The 24,627-nt window shown below is 40.2% G+C and overlaps 1 protein-coding gene and 1 long non-coding RNA gene across 2 annotated transcripts; both read left to right on the forward strand.

Moving 5' to 3' along the window:
* The first annotated feature begins 8,399 nt into the window (after positions 1-8,399).
* On the forward strand, positions 8,400-11,561 carry LOC131249994 (uncharacterized). The gene is made up of 8 exons (XM_058250697.1): positions 8,400-8,486; positions 8,577-8,695; positions 9,183-9,291; positions 9,399-9,463; positions 10,360-10,398; positions 11,057-11,153; positions 11,281-11,377; positions 11,492-11,561. Exons 1-7 carry the CDS (start codon positions 8,420-8,422, stop codon positions 11,373-11,375), a joined length of 591 nt encoding a protein of 196 aa, XP_058106680.1. The 5' UTR covers positions 8,400-8,419; the 3' UTR covers positions 11,376-11,377; positions 11,492-11,561.
* Positions 11,562-11,705: 144 nt separating this feature from the next.
* LOC131249995 (uncharacterized) lies at positions 11,706-14,703 on the forward strand. The gene is made up of 2 exons (XR_009172955.1): positions 11,706-12,556; positions 14,324-14,703. It is a non-coding gene; the product is annotated as an uncharacterized LOC131249995 (long non-coding RNA).
* The last annotated feature ends 9,924 nt before the right edge of the window (positions 14,704-24,627 follow it).

Raw genomic sequence — 24,627 nt, forward strand, 5'->3', positions numbered from 1 at the left:
TAGTGCTCAAGAATCACCAAGGCAAAGGAGGGATCTTAGGAGACCAAGATTGAAGAATTCACGTGTCAAAGATCCAAGGAAACCAAGTGAGGAATGAGGAGAATCCAAGATTTAAAGTGTCGATCGGCTAGCCCGAGTTTTGGTTCTGCCAGCCTAAGAATGTTCGGTTGAAAATCCAGTGACATGATCTTCTGGAACTTGCAAAAGTTCAACTAGCCCGAGTGTCAGTCGGCTAGCCGAAGCTCTGCTTAGGCTAGCCTAAGGTTACGTAAATTCTGGGCGTACTCCGTAAATTTGAGGTGGTTTCCAGATTCTTCCAACTCGGTGTAAAAGTTTGAGTTCCCCAACTATAAATAGGAGTTCCTGGGATGCTCCAATGGATATTATAGGGTTTGAGGAGTGGAGAAGAAGGGTAGAGGCATCGTCTAGGAGTTTTTCTTCTTCTTCTTTAGTTGATTTTTATGTTTTATTTAAGAGATTTTAGTTTAATTATGTCTATGGTTAACTAAATCCCTTAGCTCGGGCTAAGGGGCGAAACTTGCAGCGTAATTAGGATGTTTTTTTTATTTGGTTCTTGTTCTTGTTAAACTTCTTTGATTCTAATTTGATATTTAGGGAATACTTCTAGTTTTTAATGGTTTGTTGTGTCTCAAATTATAATAGATCTGTAACAGCTTTAAGTATCCTCTTTTCCTGATTTGAATTTGTGAAGTTAGAAAGTCTTGTTGTTCACCATCGTCCCTTGGGCATGGCTAGGTGATGGAATCTCTTCTAATCTTCACAATTCTCTTATGTTTTGTTGTGGGATTGGTATATTCTATTGTTTGTCATTGTCTCCTGGGCAAGGTTAGATGATGGAATCACTTCCAATCTTCACAACTGTCATCTGCTGAGAATTAGGTTAATGGAAGTTCAGATCTGATCTTATTGATATATCTTCCAATTGGATATGATATGACTCCAATTCCAATTATGTTCCTTAAATCAAAGAAGGAAACATATTCCTACTTTTGAATTCTTAAGTTTCTAATTAAATACTTCACAATTACTTCTTTCTATTCCCAATTTAGACTTACATTTTCTTCTAGTTTTGATTCTAGTTACTTTTAGAATACACACGAGATTAGTCCCTGTGGATTCGACGTCGGTCTTACCGAGATTATTACTACATGGTGACCTTACAGTTGGGGTTGTGAACACCACTGCCGTCCAGTTTCCAATTTTCATTGTTGGTCTCTCCCTTTTCTTCTGAAAATCCAGCTAGATTTGAATGTATCACTGTATGGATGTCTTGGGTTTTCTTGATTTAATGGTCTCTATTTTGATAGTAATTCTAGGCAAGGAAGATGCTTCCTCTGTAATGGCGGATCGGTATTGAGGGGCTATTTCATCCCATCCCCACTGTTGGAGTGTTTGGATGGATCATAGAGAGCCTATGGGTCCCACAAATCCAATGCCCCAATTGTTTTGATCGATGGTTATCACCGAGTCGTGTTGTGTGTGGTTTTTCGCAACTGAGTCCAAGTATATCGGCCTATCCAGCGTGGTGGAATTTTGCGAACTGTCCTGGAACTCTTCCCTTGTAGTTGAAATTCTCTCTCTAGCTAGTTAGATGGCTCAGATCTCCTCAAACGTAGGAAGTTTCCTAGTAAGGAACTCCCTCTTTCGAACCAGTTTCATTGACCGCTATTACAGCGGCTGAACTTCCACTTATGGGCTAATTTCTGTGATTTGGTGGGGTCCACTATCATGGTTTTCAGAAAATTCATTCCCTCCACCATGTTTGTAGGATAATGTTAGGCCATGGGCCAAAATGTGAAGTAATTCCGAGTTGCCCACACGATCATTCGATGGGCAGACAATGCTCGCCGTTGGAGCAAGCTACTATAGGAAGTAGTTACGTGCAATGCACGTAACTTTTTAGCTTCGTGAGTGTAACATCTCGGATTTTTGCCAACTTGAAGTTAGACATCCTTGGGTAATGGGTCTATCATAACACCTTATCGACTTCTCAAAACTTAATCCTAAAGTCTCAAATCCCCTTTCAACTCATTTCCTTCAAAATCTCACCTTTCACAACCTTATTCTTCAAATATTTCTAAGTACTTTCATATTAGACACTAATCATAAAGTTTAAATGATGAAGAACAATACTTAAACTAAAATTTACTATAAATAGTAAATTTATAAATAAAATGAGTTTTTGACCATTAACATTATGGAATCTCATAAAATAAATAGGTTATTTGGATAGATAAGCTTCTCCTACCCCAAATTTATATATGGCATGTCACATAACTCATTCTGGATTGGAAGATATGCCCATTTCAAAAAAATGAGTGGCAGAACCACCACCAGGCGAGCGCGGCAGCGCACCGTCCGCCTCCACAGTGGGGAGCGGTGGCACCACCATGACCGCGGCGCGCCGCCGGTGCACCGAATATCGGTAGACCCTCACTGTAGTTTTCGACCAACTTCAAAAAGTCATATCTCCCTCAATATAACTCTGATTTAGGTGATTCAAAAGCCAGATTGAAGCTTGATAAGTCTAGTTTCATATAAAAATAAGTAAAAAATAAAATAAAAATTTTAATATAATTAAATCTAGGTTAATGTGACAACTGTCCAAAAATTATTAGTCCGGACAGCTACTACTTCTAGAATTTTTAGAATTTTTTTACAACACGAAATCTAATGAAATTTGGTAGATATAAAGTAGACTTGATGATGAAATAATAGAAAAATAATTAAAATAATATAATAACTAAAAGTGTCAAAAAGGGACAGAACTACCCAAGGACCTTATTCTGTCATAATTAGAGCAGAATTTAGTTAAGTACTAAACTAAATAATTTGTGGATTTAGCTCGAACCACTATTTACACAAATGGCAAAACCCAAAATCATTAATACCATTGACTCAACGTTTCTTGCAAACCTAGGACAAATCCCAAAACCCAGTTGCTCTTAGAAGCACATTGAAACTCTGTATCAGACCTGAACCGTGCGTCGAAAGTCTGATTACCGCGAAACTATAGGATTATGTCAATATTATTGGACTTGACAAACACCATGGGAATCGAGCCCAAACAGTATCCAGAACCGCACAACTTGAGCTCTAAGTAGAGTGTGTGAGAAACGCGAATACCTTTAGAAAATGTATTGAAACTTAAGTAAATTGGGTCATTCGCTTGCGGACGAAATTAAAGACTTCGGACCATCAAATTCTGACCAAAATTTACCCATGGGTCAGGAAAATTTTCCTGCACCAATCAGTATACTTGTGACCCTGATCAAGGAACGACGATCATTGATCTGATACAGGTCCTTCATGGCCGATCCGTTTGTCAGATCGCACCAAAAACACAGTCCTGACATAAATCCATTGTCAGGGAACTTACCCTACGACATATGTGAGTTGTGGACCTCCCTATGGGCCCTATTTGTCAAAAACAGTCACCCTTTGGATACAAACCAGATATACCATGGCACTAGGGCCATTTGCATCGCTTTTGAGCATATATAAGGCCCTTAAACCCACCTCTCTCTCTCACATACGAATTTCTCCAAACCCTAGGAGAGAGAAGAGAGGAAAGGAGAGAAAAAAGTGAGGAGAAGAGAGTGAGATTGGGAGATCGTTGCTGGGATTCACTCCCACTACTCCACATACCGAATCGCCTCCCCACCATCGCTACACGAGCCATTCCAACTTCATTTTGGGTAAGAAATCCTAAACCTAATCTTGTTTTAGGAATCCAAATAGAGGAATCGACGAAATAGTTAACCCATTTCGTGATTTAGGTACCGTTGTTCTGTATACGAGAACGTAGGATTCGAACCGAGTTCAAAACGAGTTATCCAACGAAAGGTGCAGACTATAAACGTTTAGGTTATAGTTTTCAAGGCTTTCAATGTTAGCAATGATTTATGCCTGACTTGATTGTTGCCATATGAAGTTAGTTACGACGTTTTTAATAAATTATATATGTGTGTGAACTATGTTGAATATAGATGCATTCCATGTGTTTGTTGAAATGCTTGAATGAACGTGAAATCCTGATTTGTGCTTGATATGATTTCTAATGTAAGATCTATGTATGTTACATGCTTTATGACCGATGTTGTGTTATGAATTGCTATGTCACATGTTGTAAGTAATTTAGTCTATGTATTTACTGAGGTGTAGTCTAAGTGTTTGATAACATGTCTGAATGAGAATCTGTCTATGGATTGTATTTATTAAGTGCATTACGATAAGATTCTTGATTTCCTTAATCATATGAATAGCTCTTTCATGGAATCATATCGCCATTACGCGATTTATGGATGAAATGCATATGTATGACAATATGTTCAATGTGTTTGATAAAATGCTTAAACGAGAATTATGTTTAAATTGTTTGTTAAATGTTGTTATGATTAACATATGTGACTACTTATTGTATTTGAGTATGATTGGGACTATGTCGTAGTTCAGGCAATTGGTAACAATCTATGTACAGGTGGCTAAATTAGTCTCGACAAATTGGGTAATTCGACGAATCCGGGTCTCACGACAATTGTTGACAATGGTTAGGCCACACGGGGTGCTTATGCACTCCATGTCGATTACTTTAGCGTATGCCTGTACCAATCGAACTTCCTTAACAAACCGATTGGCCTATTGTATGTTCATCATGTATGGACACCACTGCTTGAATCTAAGGTACCACTTATCAATGTAAAGACCCGTTTCAACCATGGTATCTCGATCCGCCAAGATTCATGAGCCGGGCATGGTGGTATGGGACACCGTGGTTGAGCTGTCAGCCTACGCTAGGGTGACGAGCCTTCCCGTAGTGACCAGTGAGCAACCCAAACTCATGAGCCGAATACGGTGGTATAGGACACTGTATTCGAGCTGTCGGTTTACACCGGCGTAGCCTGGCTGCGGTCCCAGCGTGGGTTGGGATGAGCCGTCTAATCCAAACCCCCTTCGAAAATAGCGCTCCAGTTGGTAGGGTGTTGGTGGAGTGAGCTCAAGTATAAACTCATGAACTTGCCTATCCACTGCTTTTAACTGGGAGTGATGACCCTACAACTTGCCTATCGTATGTGATTAACTAGGATTGACGACCCTAGATGGATCATTTGTTTGGATAAATGATATAAAGGGAGGTGCCTTAGTTTTCCGAATCTGCTGTTTGAATAAGCATAATAAATTACTTGGCTAACACGACCATGTACTGCATTGCATGTGCTTTGCCGAGGAAGCACACGTTTAGGGAGTTTGCTATGCACGATCGTGAGAAGAAGTCGTTGAGGGTGTCACGCTCCAAACCCGGAGATCGGATTCACAGGAATCCCGATCACCGAATCCGGTGTCGACAACCTCCATAGTACCCCATTCTTGGCTCCCAGCGTCAATACGCCAAATTTCGATCCTGAGACCCTATAAGGAGGATTTTCCAATGTACATTTTTCTCGTAAGAAGCATAACCACAAGTATACCCAAATCACAAAGGCAACATCATCATTACATATCCACTAATATAAACATTTGAATACAGTGCTGAAAGGGAAATACATATATCAAAAATCAAAGCTCCAGAAGACGGCTGCACGCTCCAAGCTCGACGTTACTGCAACCCTAAGCCACCTACATGCATCTATTGTGCATAAGCTTATAGAAAGCTTAGAGGATGGTATAAGTGTGTACACAAGGTAAGTGTCAATTATTCAATACAATGCCATAATCATATAATATCGGAATTCTGGCAAGATCATGAATCATACGATATCAGAGTATGCAATACAAATCAGCTATGCAAATGAGGAGTCATAGAGAGCCAAATATTAGATGCCAAAGATACAATGCAATATATAAATCCTGTTAAGTCCGTCTAGGCCATATAAGTGCAGAAACATAGCAACCCAATATGCCATATGCCTAAGGATGTAATGCAATATGCGATGCGAATGAAATAACCAAGCTGGAGTGTGAAATCGGGATGATAGTATGTAGTATCACAGGCTACGGGGTCCACCACAAGGGACTTCTATCCAAACCAATCCCATACCTAAATTTGGATAGTCAGACATAATGTGGTAAACTCCTGATCTCAGGTTAGTCGTGCGCGCCAACCAAAATTCTGAACATTGCGAAGGTACACGTAACAAATAGTTGTACACTACCAGCCCGAGTGGATAGTGAATCAATGAATGAATGGGTATGTAACTCCTGCTCAATAAATCCATATATCAGTACGGTTCCTCTCTGGGATCATTACCGGGGTTTATTACACTCTACGCCAGCTTACCGCACTATCCAAGCACGCAACTGGGTAAGTGGAAGAGACCTCACTATCCGCCTACCAATATCAGGCCCGACTCATCGATAGCGGACTCATTCCTCAAGCTGGTCAGACTCAACGTAGATATTGCCCCCTCACTCAAGCGGGTAAAGTCACACTCCCTCCCAACCGACCACGACATAGTCGGAGACGCGACCTACTGGTATACGGCCCTCATATGTTCATATATATCCACTCGGTCATGACGTTGGGGCGTCTCCTGGTCACGGAGGTTTTAGGATTTTCACCTAGGGACATTTATGACGCCCGTATGCTAGAACCAAACATTTTCGGTGTCCTATTTGGTTATCCACGATATGCCTGTGAAGGCCACGACCCTAATGTTGCTAGGGCATACAATACTCACAACATGTAATGCAAGATATATGAGTCATACAATTCAGTCATGCATCCATCCTACGCATACCGTGCGCTTATGTGAGACAATCTCCGCCTATCAGAGAGTTTCATAGTAACCTGCCCAATTACATATGCAATGGTCAATCACATCTCAAAACAAACATGCAGATGATGTGTATATGCATGTATCATGATACTATGCTGTCACATACTCATAATTGGTATCAATAACCTGCATCGACAATCAGCCTCGACAATGTAGACGTTTAACCAACATTGCCCCCAAGGGATGGCCCACATAGGGCCTAACATATAGTGGACCTATGGCCTCACACAAGGACTTAATATATAACATCATGGGCCTCACTCAAGAGCTTAATATGTATCACGGTGTGCCTCTCACATGGGCCTAATATACACCACAATGGACTCCATCGCCCGCCGCTCAAATGCATCACAATGGGCCTCATCACATAGACCTCATATTCATCACATTAGCCTTAAACATGGGCTAAATACACATCACAATGAGCCTCAAACATGGGCTGCATATACATTACATTGGGCCTCAAACACGGGCCACATATACATCACACAGGCCGAATACACATCACAATGAGCCTCAACTACGGGTCGCATATACATCATATAGGTCTCAACAATCAGCCTCGGCAATCAAAATCGGCCTCGACAATCGAAATCGGCCTTGACAATCGGAATCGACACAAAGAATCGGTCTCGATACTCGGCCTCGACAATCGGAATCAGCCTATACAATTGACCTCGTCAATCGGAATCGATACACGGAATCGGTCTCGATACTCGATCTCGTCAATCGGAATCGTCCTATACAATCGACCTCGGCAATCAGAATCGACCTCAACAATCGGAATCAACACACGGAATTGGTCTCGATACTCCGCCTCGACAATCGGAATCGGCCTCAATACTCAGCCTTGACAATCGACACACGGAATCGGTCTCGATAATCAACATATAAACAAGGCAGGGTCCATAGATGATCAGCCGATTAACCTTACACTACCAAAAAAAGGGGCAAAGGATTCAGACCGCATTACTTTTTTGCTACGAACATAAACCTTAGCTATGATTGCTACGGTTTTAATCCGTAGCTAAAAAGTTGATACAACATTAATAACTAATAGTATTGTAAGGGACTATATGAGGCCTAAGAAAAACTATATGTTCTATCTGAGCCACCTATATATTTTTAAATATTACTTTAGAGGACAAAAAAAAAATCAACTTGATCTAAGGCTTAAGTGGACCACACGGTAGGAAACATTGATATTAAATTACTATTGCTTCTCATGGTGTGGTCTACTTTTCCCTTCAATATACCTAAAATTTTCCGTCATAAGCTAAAATAATTTATTAAAATTACGAAGCGGAATGGGTTAACGAAATACGCCGTGGTGGGCCCCACAGATTCCTGATCGCAGCTTCTGCGTCCGTCCGCTAAGTAAAACCCGAAATTTGGGCGTGCGCTCAAAACAGTGCCGCGCCCAAACAGCCGTCTTTCAGTCTCTCTGTCTCTCTCTCTCTCTTTCTCTCTCCCCGTTCTCTAATCAGAGCTCTGGGAAAGCTCTTCTTTCCCTAATCCTCTCTCTCCCTCCCTATCCTTGCTCCATCTCTCTCTCTCTCCAATGCATCAGCCGTGAACGCCCTCTTCTCTCTCTCTCTCTCTCTCTCTCTCTCTCGCTGAAAATGCAGAGCTCGAATCATCTACCTTTCTTCCAAGAACTCAGAACCAGAGAGCTCAATGGATTCAGAGGTAGATAACCTGTCTCCTCCTTCATCCATTTCCATCTTTACCATCGATTTTTCCTCTAATTACCCTTTTGCCCTCCTGTTCTTCGTGTAGTGCAGAAAAGGCCCTACCTTGGCAACCTATCGTCGGATTCCGGCGGCCCCGGGACCGGAGTCGTGATGATAGAGCACGACGGTCACCCCTCTCCCCCATTGGCGGTTTCTTTCTGCAAGGTAATGCATTTGGAGGTGGTGTTCTATAAGGTGGGGTACACCATTTTCAGCGATCCAGATCGTTCATCTGGGGAGGCCTGCCATGGATGGGCGATGGACTGGAAATCTCGGTCACGGAACATTTCAGCCATCCCATCCAATCGGTGGACCCCTTTCACTGTATTTTCCTTTTAATTGTCCGTCAATAGACTGAACATTCGATGGCCGGTATTGGACAATGAGGGATCTTAATGCATCATTGTTAATTTTTGGTGGGGTTCGCTGTATAAGCGGCTGGGATAGCTGAAGGTGGGCCCTATCAGAAATCAGATGAAAATTCCAGTGTAAATCGGAGTGTAAATCGGCATGCGGGCCCCACCGGAAACCAAACAGAAATTCTGGTGTAGATCTGCTTGTGGGCCCCACCCATAAACTAATAGTTTTCCAAAAGCTTCTAATCCATATATTTTTTCTCACATTAAATTTTTAATTTTAATTTTTTTAATAGATGAGTAGAAATAGTCATTTTCTTGCGGTTTTGGATGAGGACGGGTACATTAGCTTCTATGACACCCGCTCAAAGCTTCCATCTTTTGCTTCTTGCCGACAAAATGCAGGTTTGCTTGATGTCCGTCTTCCTTAGTGATCTCAATTCTCAGCATCTGGGGTTCTGTTTTTATTCCTTTTCTGATCATCTATATTTTCTGTATTTCATAAACTTCAGACGAAGCTCGGGTTTGTGATTGGGTTGCACACCATAATGCCATTTTTAATGTCTGCCGGACAAAGGTAATTTTCTTCTAAGTTCATGTGCTTGTTTATTTCTATCCACTCTACTTTAAGCAATTTCTGTTTCATGTACTCTTTTTTTTCTTTCTTTCTTTTTATATTGAATTTCAGATGTAGAACTGTCCACAAAATAGAAAAAAAAAAGATTTATTTGATGTTTTTTGTAAGATCACACGGAAAATTTACCCTTTATGACTAGGCATGTCTATATTATGTACACCATTGAGAATTTTAGTTGCAGAGGAAAAGAATGTTTGTCCATTGTGGACACGTGCCTCAATCTCTCACCGTCCATTCACTGGACAATGCATGTCCGGAGGGAATAATAAAAGGCCCATTTTGATTTGGTTGGACGATCACACGGAAATGTTACCCCCCCTTAAAGTAGGCGTATTTGTATTATGTGCACATCATTGAGAATTTTAGCTGTAGGGGAAAAGAATGTTTGTTAATTGTGGATGCATGTAACTCAATCTCTCACTGTCCATTCATCGGATGTAGAGAGAACATAAAAAAGCCCATTTTGATTTGGCTGTTATTTTATTTTATTGCCCAATGAATGGATGGTGAGAGGCTTCGAGGGGTAATTTCTCATTAACAGAAGTTGAGACCCTATTGCATCTATGATTTTGGCAGTCGTATAGCTGCATTTTATAATTTCACTTTCCATTGCAATCTGAGTCCGAACACAAGCAGGATTGTACAAGTTTGTGCTTTTCAAAAATTTGAACTCCAATTGTCTTTCTTTCTTTTCATTTTTTCTTTCTGGGCCTGGAAGCCCTTTATTGATTGTATTTCAAATCTCAAGGTTATGAAAATTTGGATTACTCTCTTAAATCAATACAATTTATCAGCATTTGCTCCCTTCTCTAATTTTGTTTGTTTCTTTCTTTCAGGATGACACTCAAATTCTAACAGCTTCGGGTGATCAAACTGTAAGCTTCACTTAAACATGGACTCTCTCTAGATTATGTTAAAATTGGGGAGTAAATGCATATAGTGGTGAGAAAAATGATTCTGATTTAACAGCAGCACAATGACTAAAACAATAAAAAAATATGACTAACTATGGTGTGTGTATTCCCCAATTCACCAACTTGTGGCCACTCATCCACAAAATGTGGCATAAGTTTGGGATGTAGCAATTGTGGGCCCATTATCATGGAGCATGTCTCCAAAACCTTGGTGATCATTAAAAACTGGGCAGTGGTCCAAATCTGATGTGTAATCAGATGGTTAAGATCTGATCAGTGTGATTTTCAGGCCATTTCCTCCATTGCTGGGCCTATGACTTGGATTGATCAGATTGGCACATATCCATGCAATGCTGTGGTGGATAGGTTGCAACAATTTATTGAATTGTGGCAATCACATATTGCAACTACACTAGCCCTTATGTTTGTTTTGTCTTTCTTCTATCGCTGTTAACACTGTTGCATTGTGGAATTGTTTATCTAACCAATCTGTCTTTACTTGCTGATGAGTCCATTCCCCATGCTATTTTGTTGGTCCATTCATGCACCTTCTCACAAACTACTTTCTTGAGGCCTTACAGAAGCCACAGAACCACTGATTTCATCTGTATTTCAACAGATACAAGTCTGGGATGCAGAGAAAAAGATATGCATTGGGGTCATGATGGAGCACAAAGGCAGTGTGAAGTCATTGTGTTCGCACCCATCTAATCCTGGTAGGATTATGATTTTTCATGCACAGATTGCTATCTTAGAGGGAAATTTTATTGGTCTTGTGATTTGTGACTCAAGTGACAATATACATGTCTAATTAATGAAGATAGTATTTATTTGTTGAAACAGACCTAGTTGTATCTGGTTCAAGAGATGGATCTTTTGCGCTCTGGGACTTGAGATGCAAATCTAGTTCCAAAAGTCGATTTGGTGAACTATGCTAAATGTAAGTGTTTCTGTTATAGTGTTATTTGGCCTTTTATTCTGTTGGAGTTCTTAGCTATGTCAAATGCTTCTATTTTCTACATTAGAGTGCTAATTTATGTTGTTTTCTCCTCAGGCCAACTTCTGTTATCAAAGGAGCACATATTTATCCACAAGGAAAGCAAGCTAGGCGCGGGCCTAAAAAGGTTTGTCTTTTGCCAATGCCTTATATGGGGAATAGGTGTGTGTGTGTGTGTGTGTGTGTGTGTGTGTGTCCGTTTCCGTGTCCGTGTCTGTGTCTGCGTCTGTGTGTCCGTGTGAGTCCGTGTGTGTGTGTGTGTATGTTGTGAATTCTCTCAAGGCTAGGGATGTCATGTTGTGGTAAATATATATTTTCACTGCCACTTTACTTATTTGAGAATGCTTTTCTTCTCTGCAAATTATTTGAAGCATGTATTGTGTGGTAAAGTTTTTGAAGAAAACTTGTCTCATATTAATTGCATTTTTTTTTTGGAAAGTAGGTTTCGTAGTGACATGGATGTACTAAATTGTAGTTTTCACCATTTTTAATTGTCTGTATGTCTAGTCATTTTGTTGTTCTCTATAACTATACTTTGTTAAATTTGCAATCCCTGATTTAATCTACTTAACCATGCATAAAATTAGGATTCGAAACTATTAGGATTGCATTGCAATTGTCTGCATTGTATATGTCTGCATTGCATATATGCCCTTCTTTATTTGTCTGCATTGCATTCATTCTCCTTTAATCTGTCAAAAACAATATTTTAGAACGGGATTGATGATATAGAAATGTGGCATGTGGAAGCCAAGGGACTGTTTGGCTTGACTTGTGTTTATGGTGCAAGTTCAAGCATATATTCAGCTTAACTGCAGCAGGTGCAGCCCCAAAACTGCAACAGCTACAACTTAACGGCTTTCTGAGTCAATGCTTACCCTTGATAACAATGAAGTGGGGATTTTCTTTCTTTCTTTTTCTTTTCTTTTTTCTTTTACCACCATTTAGGTATTTAACTGGGAATATGCTGACTGGGCCTATACCTGGATGGAACATAAAGAAATAATAATCTTACTCATCAGACTGATTTCCTTAAATGTAAGTAGTTTTGCACTGAAGAAGCAAATGCTGGATGAAAGAAGATTCTCCAAAATGCATCTGAATTTGCAACGCCTCCTGCAAGTATTTTCTCAACGTCTATACACATTGCCTTAGAGAAAAATATGTACAAAAGGTGCTTACCCAATCACAAGGAAAGCACACTAAATAGGAAAACTATAACCTATAACCTACACCTAAACCTAACCTAAACCTATAACCTTAACCTAAACCTAAAAATTAAACCTAAACCTAAAACCTAAATGTATTCTCAAATTCCTAAACCTAAACCTACACCTAATCCTAATCTCAACTACTTAACCTACACCTAAACTTGAAAACCCAAACCTAAACACGATCCCGAACCCGAACCCGATTTCCTAAACTTAAAACCTTAACCTATTCTCAATTCCCTAAAGCTATAACCTATAACCTAAACCTAAACCTAAACCTATAACCTAAACCTATAAGCTTAACCTAAACCTAAAACCTAAACCTAAACTTAAACCTAAACCAAAACCTATAACCTTAACCTAAACCAAAACCTATAACCTAAACTTATAACCTATAACTTAACTTTAACCTATAAACCTAAAACCTAAACCTAAACCTAAACCTATAAACTAAAACATAAACCTAAACCTAAAACCTAAATGTATTCTCAAATCCCTAAACCTACATCTACACTTAATCCTAATCTCAACTCCCTAACCTAAACCTAAACCTAAACTTGAAAACCCAAATCTAAACCCGATCCCGAACCCGAACCCAATTTCCTAAACCTAAACCTTAACCTATTCTCAATTCCTTAAAGCTATAACCTATAATCTATAACCTATAACATATAACATAAACCTAAACCTATAACCTAAACCTAAACCTAAACCTAAACCTTAAACCTAAACCAAAACCTATAACCTTAACCTAAACCAAAACCTATAACCTAAACCTTGACCTTTAACCTATAACCTATAACCTATAGCCTATAACCTATAACCTAAACTTATAACCGATAACCTAACCTTAACCTAAACCTAAACCTAAAACCTAAAACCTAAATGTATTCTCAAATCCCTAAACCTAAACCTACACCTAATCCTAATCTCAACTCCCTAACCTAAACCTAAACCTAAACTTGAAAACCCAAACCTAAATCCGATCCCGAACCCGAACCTGATTTCCTAAACCTAAACCTTAACCTATTCTCAATTCCCTAAAGCTATAACCTATAACTTATAATCTATAACCTACACCTACACCTACACCTAAACCTAACCTAAACATAAAACCTAAACCTAAACTTAAAACCTAAATGTATTCTTAAATCCTTAAACCTAAACCTACACATAATCCTAATCTCAACTCCTTAACCTAAACCTAAACTTGAAAACCCAAACTAAACCTGAACCCGATTTCCTAAACCTAAACCTACACCTAATCCTAATCTCAACTCTCTAACCTAAACATAAACCTAAACTTGAAAACCCAAACCTAAATCCGATCCCAAACCCAAACCCGATTTCCTAAACCTAAACCTTAACCTATTCTCAATTCCCTAAAACTATAACCTATAACCTATAACCTAAACCTATAACCTTAACCTAAACCTAAAACCTAAACTTAAACCTATAACCTTATCCTAAACCTAGGTTTTGAGTTTAAAAGTCCATCTTAGGTTTGAACACATTACTTATGTTAGATTTTGTCATAGTTTAGAAGATTTGTAGGTACATTTTTTATTTCTTCATATATAAGTGGTTTTTTTTTTTTTTTTTTTTTGTCTTTCTTCCTTTTGAGATGTGTACAAAGGCATGCTTGTTTGATTGTGTCTACAAATGCTGTTTTATACAGGCTAACAAGCTAAAGAAGTCAGTGGAGGATGAAATTCATTTTCTCAAGAGAAGGGTTTCAGAACTTGAAAGTGATCTTGTGTCGAAGTCCACAGAAAGTTACATCTGCAGTTTCAAGGAAAGAAGAAGCTCTATCTTCTGCATTTGCTGAAATTGACCGTGTGAAGGAAGAAAATTCTGTAAAAATGTGAGCATTATTGAATGCATATGGAGGGTGTTTACTGTATTGGAGTGTATTTGTTTCTTGCACATGAGAGCACGCCTTAGTTGTAATTCTTATGATTGGTTGAGCAAAGTGAAGTATTGTTTATTTAGAAATGTGAATGTAGGATGCATTGTATGATTTGATTGCTATTTGTAATAAATGCATTGTTTTTTTTCTGATTGCATTTTATGTACTATTTCTATCAGCATTAAGCTTAGATGAGTTATTAATCACAGCAGGTTCTTGCAATGGAAATAGGTCGTATCATTATACTTTTTTTTATAATCCGTATCTATAGCTACGGATTTTGTCTGTAGCTATTGGTATCTATTGTTACAGATATTATTGGGAGCATCTGTATCTATTGCTACAGATGAAATCAATTTTGCTACGGATATAATCCGTAGCATGTCTGTTGCTATTGGTGGGGTAGCTAAAGATATTGCTACGAATATAATCCGTGGCCATAAGTATCTATTGCTATGGATATTATCCGTAGCTATTGGTATCTATTGCTATGGATATAATCCGTAGCTAGACCTTTAGCTACTCCACCAATAGCGACGGACGTGCTACGGACTATATCCGTAGCAAAAGGGATTTAGCTACGGATTTTGGCCATAGCCTTTGCCCATTTTTCTTATAGTGATAGTATAAAGATCGGCACTCGGCCATGGTTATATCAAATTCGATAGCACGGAGTCATCCGTTTACGGCGAATGGGGCCCACTTATTTGGGTTAACCCACAAAAGAATAATGAGAATGAGTCTAACAAGGCCTAAGGGAAGGTCACAATGTGGACATCCGATCATCATTGCCCATCAATATAAACATCTCACCAACATTGCTCCCAAAGAGTGGCCTACATAGGGCCAAACATATAGTGGGCCCATGGCCTCACACAAAGGCCTAATATACATCGCAATGGGCCGCATGGCATGGGCCTAATACATCACATCGGGCCTCATCAAATGGGCCGCAATTGCATCCAGGTGGGCCTTAACGGATGGGCCACCAATAAGTCAAGATGGGCCGCATTTACGAACTGCACCAATGGGCCGCACCATCTACAAGTGGGCCATATCAACGGGCCACAAATACATCCGGGTGGGCCCCATGGATGGGCCATAAATACATCAGGGTAGGGCCCACCATAACGGATATTCTCCATCCAATCTGATCAGAAGGTCACAAGGACCTGGATTAAGAGGGAAAACAAATATCATAATTGATCCAAACTTCTCTGCACCTAAAAAGGGTTTCAATGGTAGACGTTCAAACCTCCACTATTTTCTGCAGTGGTCTACCTGGTAGACAGCGTGGATATAGAATAAATACATTAATGGTGGGTCCCACTGTCCATATGGACGGTGTAGATAATAAATGCATCAGGGTGGAGTCCACACTGATGGACGGTGTGGATCAAATCCACACATCATGGTGGGAGACATACAATGGACAGTGTGGAACAACATATACATCATGTTAAACACCCACCGTCCAGACAGTGGATGGCTGGGGTAAAACACATACCTCATGGTGGATACCCACACATGTACGGTATGGATCCAAAGCATACATTAGGGTAGTGTACCACCGTCCAGATGATGGATGGTGTGAATAAAATACATACATCACATGGGACCCTCGTGCTAGGCAGCATGGATGCAACACACGTATCAAGGCAGGCCTCTAGACGGTGTGGCCTTTTCATAAATGTCAGGTGGGGTTCCACGTGTCCAATGCATACAACAGGTGGATCCCACCATCCCACGTGTTCACTTGAGATTTGGATCTATCTCATTCTAACGCCATAAAACGATCTCTGAAAATGGTTGGACGATAAGGATACAATGCATGCATCATGGTGGGTCCCACCATCCAGGGCCTGGACGGTGTGGATAGAACACATACATCAGTGGTGGTTCCCACCAAATGGACTGACAGTGTGGGTATACACACATACATCAGTGGGTCCCACGTGGGGCCCACCATAATGTTTATCTCCATCCAATCTGTTAATAAGGTCACACAAACCTGGATGCAGAGAAAAAACAAATTTCATAATGATCCAAAACCTCTTTGACCCAAAAGGGTTTCAATGGTAGACGTTCAATTCACTACTGTTTCCAGTGATGTGGGCCACGTGAGTTTTGTATACGGCTGATTTTTGGGGGGCCCACTACCCTAAGGAGCCCTACCAAATGCACAGTGTTGATGTTCACACAGCACGGTGGGGCCCACGGCTGGAACCCACCGTCCCAGCCTCCAGCATCCACACAGCAGCAGGACATTGTTGCGTCCTCTGGGGTCAACGGCAGTAGCCCTGCTGCATGTTATATATATATATATATATATATATATATATATATATATATATATATTGTTTTTTTGTGATTTTTCCCAAGTGGGGCCTGCGTCAGGGGAATCCAACCTAGCCATTGGTTTCTATGGCTCAAGACAGACCCATCAAGCTCAATATTTGATATATTTTAGTGTACAGAAATATCAGGGTGTATTTCAACGGTAAGAATATTGTTCTCTATGCTATGGCCCGCCAGAAAGTCGGATTAGCTTCATTTTTCGGCTCAACACCTAAAATGAGCTGGGGAACGGGATAGACGACGTGGATTAGACCCATACATCAAGGTGGGGCCTGCATGAGCGGTCCACCCAAGTTTTTAAATCAAACTGATATTTTTGTTTTTCACATGGCACGTTCGCGTGCCGTGTACACCCCCCACTGTCTGCTCATGCTTCACTCGACCCACGTCCATCGTCCAGGGATGCTGGACGGACAGTCTTGAATATTTATCAAGGTGGGTCCCACATAGACGTGACACACTTGATTTAGATCAATCTGATAATTGTGTTTTCCATCACCAAAGGGTAGGGCCCACATGGCTTGGACGGTGTAGATCCAACACGTCCATCAAGTGGGTCCCACAAAAGCGAACAACATGGATACATTACATACATCATGGGGCCAACAATCAAGAGAAGAGAGAGAAAGAGAGAGAGAGAGAGAGAGAGAGAGAGAGAGAAAGACACATGCGATGAAGGGCTCCGCCACTATGAGCCCTCCCCTTCCATGCATCCAATCATACATCAAGTGGGTCTCAATACATGTGGGCCCATCAAAACAAAAATCAATAGTGAAGATTCCTTCTCCACCAAAATGGAAAGTCTAGATGACCCCTTTTTAACTAGAAAGTAAACATCAAGATGGGGTCCATGGAGGATGGCCCCATCATGGAATGATCATGAGATTCAAGGTCGGCTATCGGCCACATCTTGGGTCCAAATTGAGATCCATACCATCGATCGGTAGGCCTCACTTGGCCCATCATCAAAACAAGAAATCTAGGCCTATAGAAACACCCACCTTTGATCTCCTCTTCCTTCTTCCACCCATATCCTCTAGAGCTCTAAGGGGACGATCTCAACGGTCGAGATAATCTTTGGATGGTGGAGATGGGAGGTAGGAAGGTGGGCCACACTAGCTTCTCCATGGAAGCCATGGACGTTGGACTCTCATGGAGTTGCTTGAAATAGAGAGAGAGAATGAGAGAGAGAGGGGTGATGGGAGAGAGGGATGCTGAGTGATGGATGGATGTACTTGTGTAAGGGAGAGAGTTGACTTTGGAGTACTTATGTAAGAGAGAGGATGGTTGCTTGTACTTAACATGTGAAGTGATGGATGTGTACTTGATTGATGGGACATGTTGTAGAGATTCTCTTGGGTTGCAAACGCGCAGCGTTTTCTCGAACTGAACGCAGTCCCACATCACCTGGCCTGGGTAATGCCTCAACAGGAGACGCGGCGTCGAACCGCAGCGATAGTGAGATCGCAATGATATTAGTCTCGAGTTAAGTCGATACAGGTTAACAGGACTCGGCTTAGGATCGCGCACAAACGTCGGATAAAGGTCAAAGGTTGCTTGACTTCGATTGGGAGGAGCATGGAAATCTATGGAATGGTACGGACTAAGATACGAGTCTTACAGATGGAGTGCAAGCGAGGGCATGCATCATTATAGCATACCATTCCTGCATTAATAAGAGTACTTAGGAAAAGATTGTTATATTGTTTTATCATTACTGCTTGACTGAATTGATAACATGTTAACCTTTGCTTTATAGTTCCACTGAATTAGCTACTCATTCCCACCTGAGGCGGTGTTTTAAAACACCACCCAGACTCTGGTTTAGATGCAGGTGACAATGAAGTCTATGCGACGGGGTTGGACTTTATAAACCTGGAGGAAGAATTCTCCTACGTTCAGCCCTCAGGCGGGTCTAAGTAGACTTCGTGCTGATTCGACGGGATTACAGGGACTTATGGATTAGCTGAACGCTTTACATTTTGATATTTTGTCTATTCTGAAACGATACATCTATATATATATTCAGCCCAGTTACATACTCATACTCCGGAGTTTGTGAACTACTTTCGTATTTAGATACTTGTGCTTCAGAGTTCCGCCGCTTAATTACATTATCTCTAGAGTATGATATGTTGTTTTAATATAATCTCACTCATGTTTAACTCATTCATATGAACGAAATCTGAACATCATCATCCATGTTGCATAAGTGATACACCGGACCTTAGGAGTTTAGCTTTGCTCGACCCCCGATTTTCGGGGCGTTACAGTGAGTGACTGGGGTGAAGGTGGGGTCCATCATGCTCTTTGTTATGAAATTCAATCCATTCACTAGATTTAGTAGGTCATGGTGGGCCACAAGCCTAAATATGAAGCAGATCTAAGCATTGGGTGGGCTACATCTTGTTAGAACACGTGGGTTTCCATATCATGTGAAAACTCCAAGATGCATGCTACTGTTTACGTTTGGTTTTGGTTTTGGGTTTTAAAATACAATTTTACCATTTTCCATAGTCATAACTTCTGTCATCCGTACCTACTAACTGGACCATCCAAATGTGACAAAACTTCACCACTGTTTGTTATTTTTCACGCTTTTTGTAACGCCTTAGTTTATGCCCTGATCTCTCAAGGATGACTAAGTGCTCTTTTAATGGCCAACACGCTTCAAAATTTCAAAATAGCATTTGTGCACATCTAATTGACAAATTACCAAGTAGTTTGGGCCTATACCCTCAGATCTTGGAGGATCGGTTTACTCCAATGTTCGTATGGCCTGTTTGGCGAATCCAAACATGATGGACAGTCGGATGACTTGCTAAAAATAAGGGAACTTGATGGTTAGCACCCTGACCATGTATGTAGGTGGATGTACAGTTAGTTTCATAAACGGATGTATAAAGTGGGTTTCTGGAATGATTAGAGGTAGAACATGTGTATCGTTAGATTCAAGTGTCTTGTTCATATGTGTAAGTTTCTCAGATTGTAGTTCCAATGATAGATTAAGCATATTCATAGGTGATGAACAAGATGAACGGATCAAAATCTCAACTTGATGAGTGTATGAGCGGATGTAGAGATCGAGTAGCTAATTTACTACGATCGGGTGGTCCAAAATCAAAGTGGACTGTTAAATGTCTCTATCTTACAGTGCATATTTGACTGAGTGGTTGGTTATGATGAGCAGATGAGGATACTTAGGTATATTATGGTCCTGCTTTAAAATCAATGGTCAAATGACTCGATCCATAAACGACGATCGTTCCCAACGGCCATATACACATTGGAGAATAGATGTAACTTTAGGACATCTAGATTGGTATCGTACACATGTACATATTAAGTTAAACTTTACGGTAACACTCGAGAACTTTCAATACTCGAGTATTGAAGAGTTCAGGGTGTTACACCAGCTTCACAGGCAAGTAGTAAACTTTTCCATAGAGGAGTCTAAAGAGAGACATTCCAATAGGGGTCTTAAAAGTTATACGGTAAGCCCATAAAACATCGGTCGAACGGATTGACCAATCCTTACGGTCAGGGTTATCCGTTTTCTCCAGAATTTGTTTAATTTTCATGTTGGAAATTTCATCTTGCTCGCTTGTCTGTAGGTGGTATGGAGTACTCACTTTATGAGAGATGTCATATTTCTTCATTAAATTCTCGAATGGCCTATTACAAAAGTGTGAACCTCCATCACTAATAATGGCCCGAGACGTTCCGAACTGGGAAATGATGTTTTCTTTTAAAAAATCTAATAATCATTTGATGGTCATTGTTCCGGTACAGGATCGCTTCGATCCACTTAGTGACATAATCTACTGCTAACAAAATGTACAAATTCCCAAAGGATTGGGGGAATGACCCCATGAAAACGATGCCCAAGTAATCAAATGCTTCAATGATTAGAATGGGGTTTACTGGCATCATATTTCGATGGGACATTATTCCCAATTTCTGACAACGCTCACAAGCTTTGTAGAACTCATGAGTATCTCTAAATATAGTGGGTTAATAAAAGCAGCAATGCAGAATTTTGGTCGTTGTCTTTTTACCAGAAAAGTGACCACCAAAAGCCTGAGAGTGACAAAAGGAGATAACATTTTAATGTTCATTGTCTAGCACACATCTCCTTATAATTTGTTCTAGGTAATACTTAAATAGGTAAGGGTCATCCCAGAAAAACTTACATGCCTCGGCGAAGAATTTTTTCTTATCTTAAGCAATCCAATATGTCGGCGTGAAACTTGTAGCAAGATAATTTGCAATGTCAACCAACCAAGGTAATTGAGAGAGTTTAAACAATTGTTCATCGGGGAACATATATTAATTAGTGTCGGCTCAAGGGAATTGGGAAGATCAAGCCTAAAGAGATGGTCAACCACTACGTTTTCTACTCCCTTTTTGTCTCGTATTTATATGTCAAATTCTTGGAGTGGAAGGATCCATCTTAACAGGCAAGGCTTTGCATCCTTCTTACAAAGAAGGTACTTTAATGCCGCATGATCAGTGTAGATGATGATATTGGCTCTGATCAAATAGGACCAAAATTTGTCCAAAGTGAACACTACAGCTAAGAGTTCCTTCTCCGTAGAAGAGTAGTTCATTTGGCCATAATTTAGAGTTCTACTTGTATAGTGAATCACATAGGGCTTCTTCTCCTTTCTCTGTCCTAACACCGCCCCAATAGCATGGTCAAATGCATCGCAAATAATCTCAAAAGGTATACTCCAGTCGGGTGGCTGCATGATAGGTGCGGTAGTCAACATGCCCTTAAGCTTAGTAAAAGTTTCTTGGCATTGTTTAGTTCACTTGTAAGGTACATCCTTTTGAAGAAGATTGCATAAAGGACGAAAGAGATGACTAAAGTCCTTTATAAATCGCCTATAGAATTCGGTGTGTCCTACATATATACTCTTGGGTGGAGGTAGGTTAGTGATAAGATCAATTTTTGCCTTGTTTATCTTAATTCCCTTAGACGGAATTATGTGTCCAAGAACTATTCCCTTGGGAACCATGAAATGACACTTCTCCCAATTTAGAACCAAATTCTTTTTTTTGCATCGCTTCAAAATTATGTTAAGATTTTCTAAACACTCGCTGAAGGATGGACTAAAGACAGAGAAGTCATCTATAAAGATTCTAAATATTGCCCCACCAAGTCAGAAAATATGCTTAACATGCATCGCTGAAAGGTGGTGAGGACATTACACAGTCTGAATGGCATCCTTTGATAAGAAAATGTGTCATAGGGACGTGAATATTGTCTTTTTCTAATCTTTAAGAGTCATCTCTATCTGATTGTAGCCCTCATATCCGTCAAGGAAGCGACAGTAAGAATGACCAGCTAGCTTTTCCAAAATTTGATCAATGAAGGACGAAGAAAATTGGTCTTTCCTTATGACAGTATTCAATTTTCTATAGTCAATGCACATTCTTCAACCAGTAGTGACTCTAGTTGGCACGAGTTCATTGTTGACATTGGCTACGATGGTAATTCCATACTTCTTAGGAACCACCTGAGTTGGACTCACCCATTGACTGTCGGATATAGGGTACATAATACCCACATTAAATTACTTAAGTACCTCTCCTTTAACCACTTCCTTCACGTTTGGATTTAACCAACGTTCTGGTTGTTGGGAGGTTTTCGCATTATCCTCTAAATGAATGCGGTGAGTACAAATCAAAGGATCAATTCCTTTAAGATCTGCAATCGACCATCCAAGGGCTCCTTTAAGCTCAATGAGAGTAGAAATATGCATACTCTCCTGTTCTTACTCAAGGTGGGACGAAATCACCACCGAATGTGTCTCATCTTGACCTAAGTATACATATTTAAGATCAGTGGGTAAAGTTTTTAGGTCAAGCTTCGGCGCTATGAGGCTAAATGGTAGAGGTACTACATCGGTTTGGGGCAAAGTCTAAAATTGTGGCTTCCACCAGTTAATTTCAAGTAGTGGCACAACATCAAGCATGGCATCCATTTCCCTAATCGTGTCATCATCTAAATCAGGGGAGTGGGCCAAGCATGTCTCTAGAGGGTCGGAGTATAGAGTCAAGAGTGCTCTATCTTCTACAAAAGAATCAATCATGTTAACATCTTTGGTATCGTCAATATCTTCTGACTGTTTGCTCATGTCGAAAAAAGATATTGAGCTCTAATGTCATATTCCCGAAAGACAAATTCATAACTCTAGTCCTACAATTGATAATAGCATTAGATGTAGTAAGGAATGGGCGACCAAGGATGACAAGGATCTAAGTGCTCATATCTACGATGGGTTGAGCATCCAGGACAATAAAATCTACTGGATAGTAGAATTTGTCAACTTGTACCAACACATCTTCAATCATCCCTCTTAGTACATGGACCAAACAATTAACAAGTTGTAATGTGGTCTGGGTGGGTTTTAATTCACCTAAACCCAGTTGTTCGTATACTGAGAAAAGAATCAAATTAACATTCGCTCCCAAGTCAAGAAGTGCATGCTCAATCTGGTGATTCCCAATTATATAGGTGATAGTTGGGCTACCAAGATCTTTACATTTTTCTGACATATCTTGCTTGAGGATAACACTCACTTTATCTGTCAGAAAAATTTTCTTTTGAATACTCTGTCGTGTTTTGGTTGTACATAAATCTTTTAGAAATTTGGTGTATGAGGGGATTTGTTTCACAGCGTCCAGCAGAGGGATGTGAACTTTCACTTGTTTCAACACCTTTAGAATATCATGTGAGTTAGCTAGAGGTTTTGGTGCAATCAACCGATGGGGGAGTGGCGGAATCGGCTTACTATTTCCGGTTCTTCCTCATGTGAGGCATCACTAGATCTATCATTCTCAATTTCTTCCGGGTCCTTAGGCTTTTTTACCCTTGCTGGAATGGCTTTGTCAATAATCTTCTCACTCCTAAGAGTGGTGATAGACTTAGTCTACTCCATCTAATTTAAAGAGCTTGGGTCACTTATTTCATATTGTGGATTTGGGTTGGGAAGAGGCTGGGCCGGAAGGATCCATTTCTTTCCAATCGAATTTTTTATCTCAAGCCCTTATATGGTCTTTGTAAGGTCTTGAAAGGCTTGCAACATACCCTGGTTAAAAAGCTCTTGATTTTGAATATGTTTTAAGACCGGATCCCCTTAAAGTTTTCTTTGATTTAGAAATTAGTTAAGGATCCCTTGAGGCGTAGCCGTTTTGTCTGTTCCTCCAACTGAAATTTGGATGGTTCTTCCAACTGAAATTTGGATGGTTCCTCCAACTTGAGTTATATATTTGAGGTGGGTCTACTGAAAGGTCTTTGGTAATTGTTTACGACATTTAATTGCTCATTCAATATCTCTTGAAAAGAAGGAATTGTTGGGCAATTCTTAGTTGTATGTATGTTGCAAGCATAAATACCACAAACAACTTCCACAGCCTTTTCGAGTTCTAACTTCTTAAGTTCCATGGCCTCAAATTTTCTTATGAGTTTGGCCACTCTTGCATTTATATCTTCCTCTTTTAAAACATAAATTCTTCCCATTTCCTTTGATTGAGCAGGCTTATAAGTGGTGGTTCTTGAAGAGGTATCCCATGAGTGTGCGTTTTTAGCAAGTTTATCAAAATAATCGGCTTCCTTATTCATGAATTCCCCATTACACATCTCCACAAATTGGCGCGTGGATGAGGTCAATCCTTCATAGAAAAAGCTCGTTATCTGCCATGTTTCG

Source organism: Magnolia sinica, chromosome 6 (assembly GCF_029962835.1).
Source record: "Magnolia sinica isolate HGM2019 chromosome 6, MsV1, whole genome shotgun sequence".
Taxonomy (NCBI): domain Eukaryota; kingdom Viridiplantae; phylum Streptophyta; class Magnoliopsida; order Magnoliales; family Magnoliaceae; genus Magnolia; species Magnolia sinica.

Bases quoted from the DNA above. Each gene is read 5' to 3' on its own strand.
- LOC131249994 (XM_058250697.1), top strand. From the start codon at position 8,420: ATGCAGAGCTCGAATCATCTACCTTTCTTCCAAGAACTCAGAACCAGA. The intron at 10,399-11,056 runs GTAAGCTTCACT...GTATTTCAACAG, and splicing joins CAGCTTCGGGTGATCAAACT to ATACAAGTCTGGGATGCAGA. The intron at 11,154-11,280 runs GTAGGATTATGA...TTGTTGAAACAG, and splicing joins TTCGCACCCATCTAATCCTG to ACCTAGTTGTATCTGGTTCA.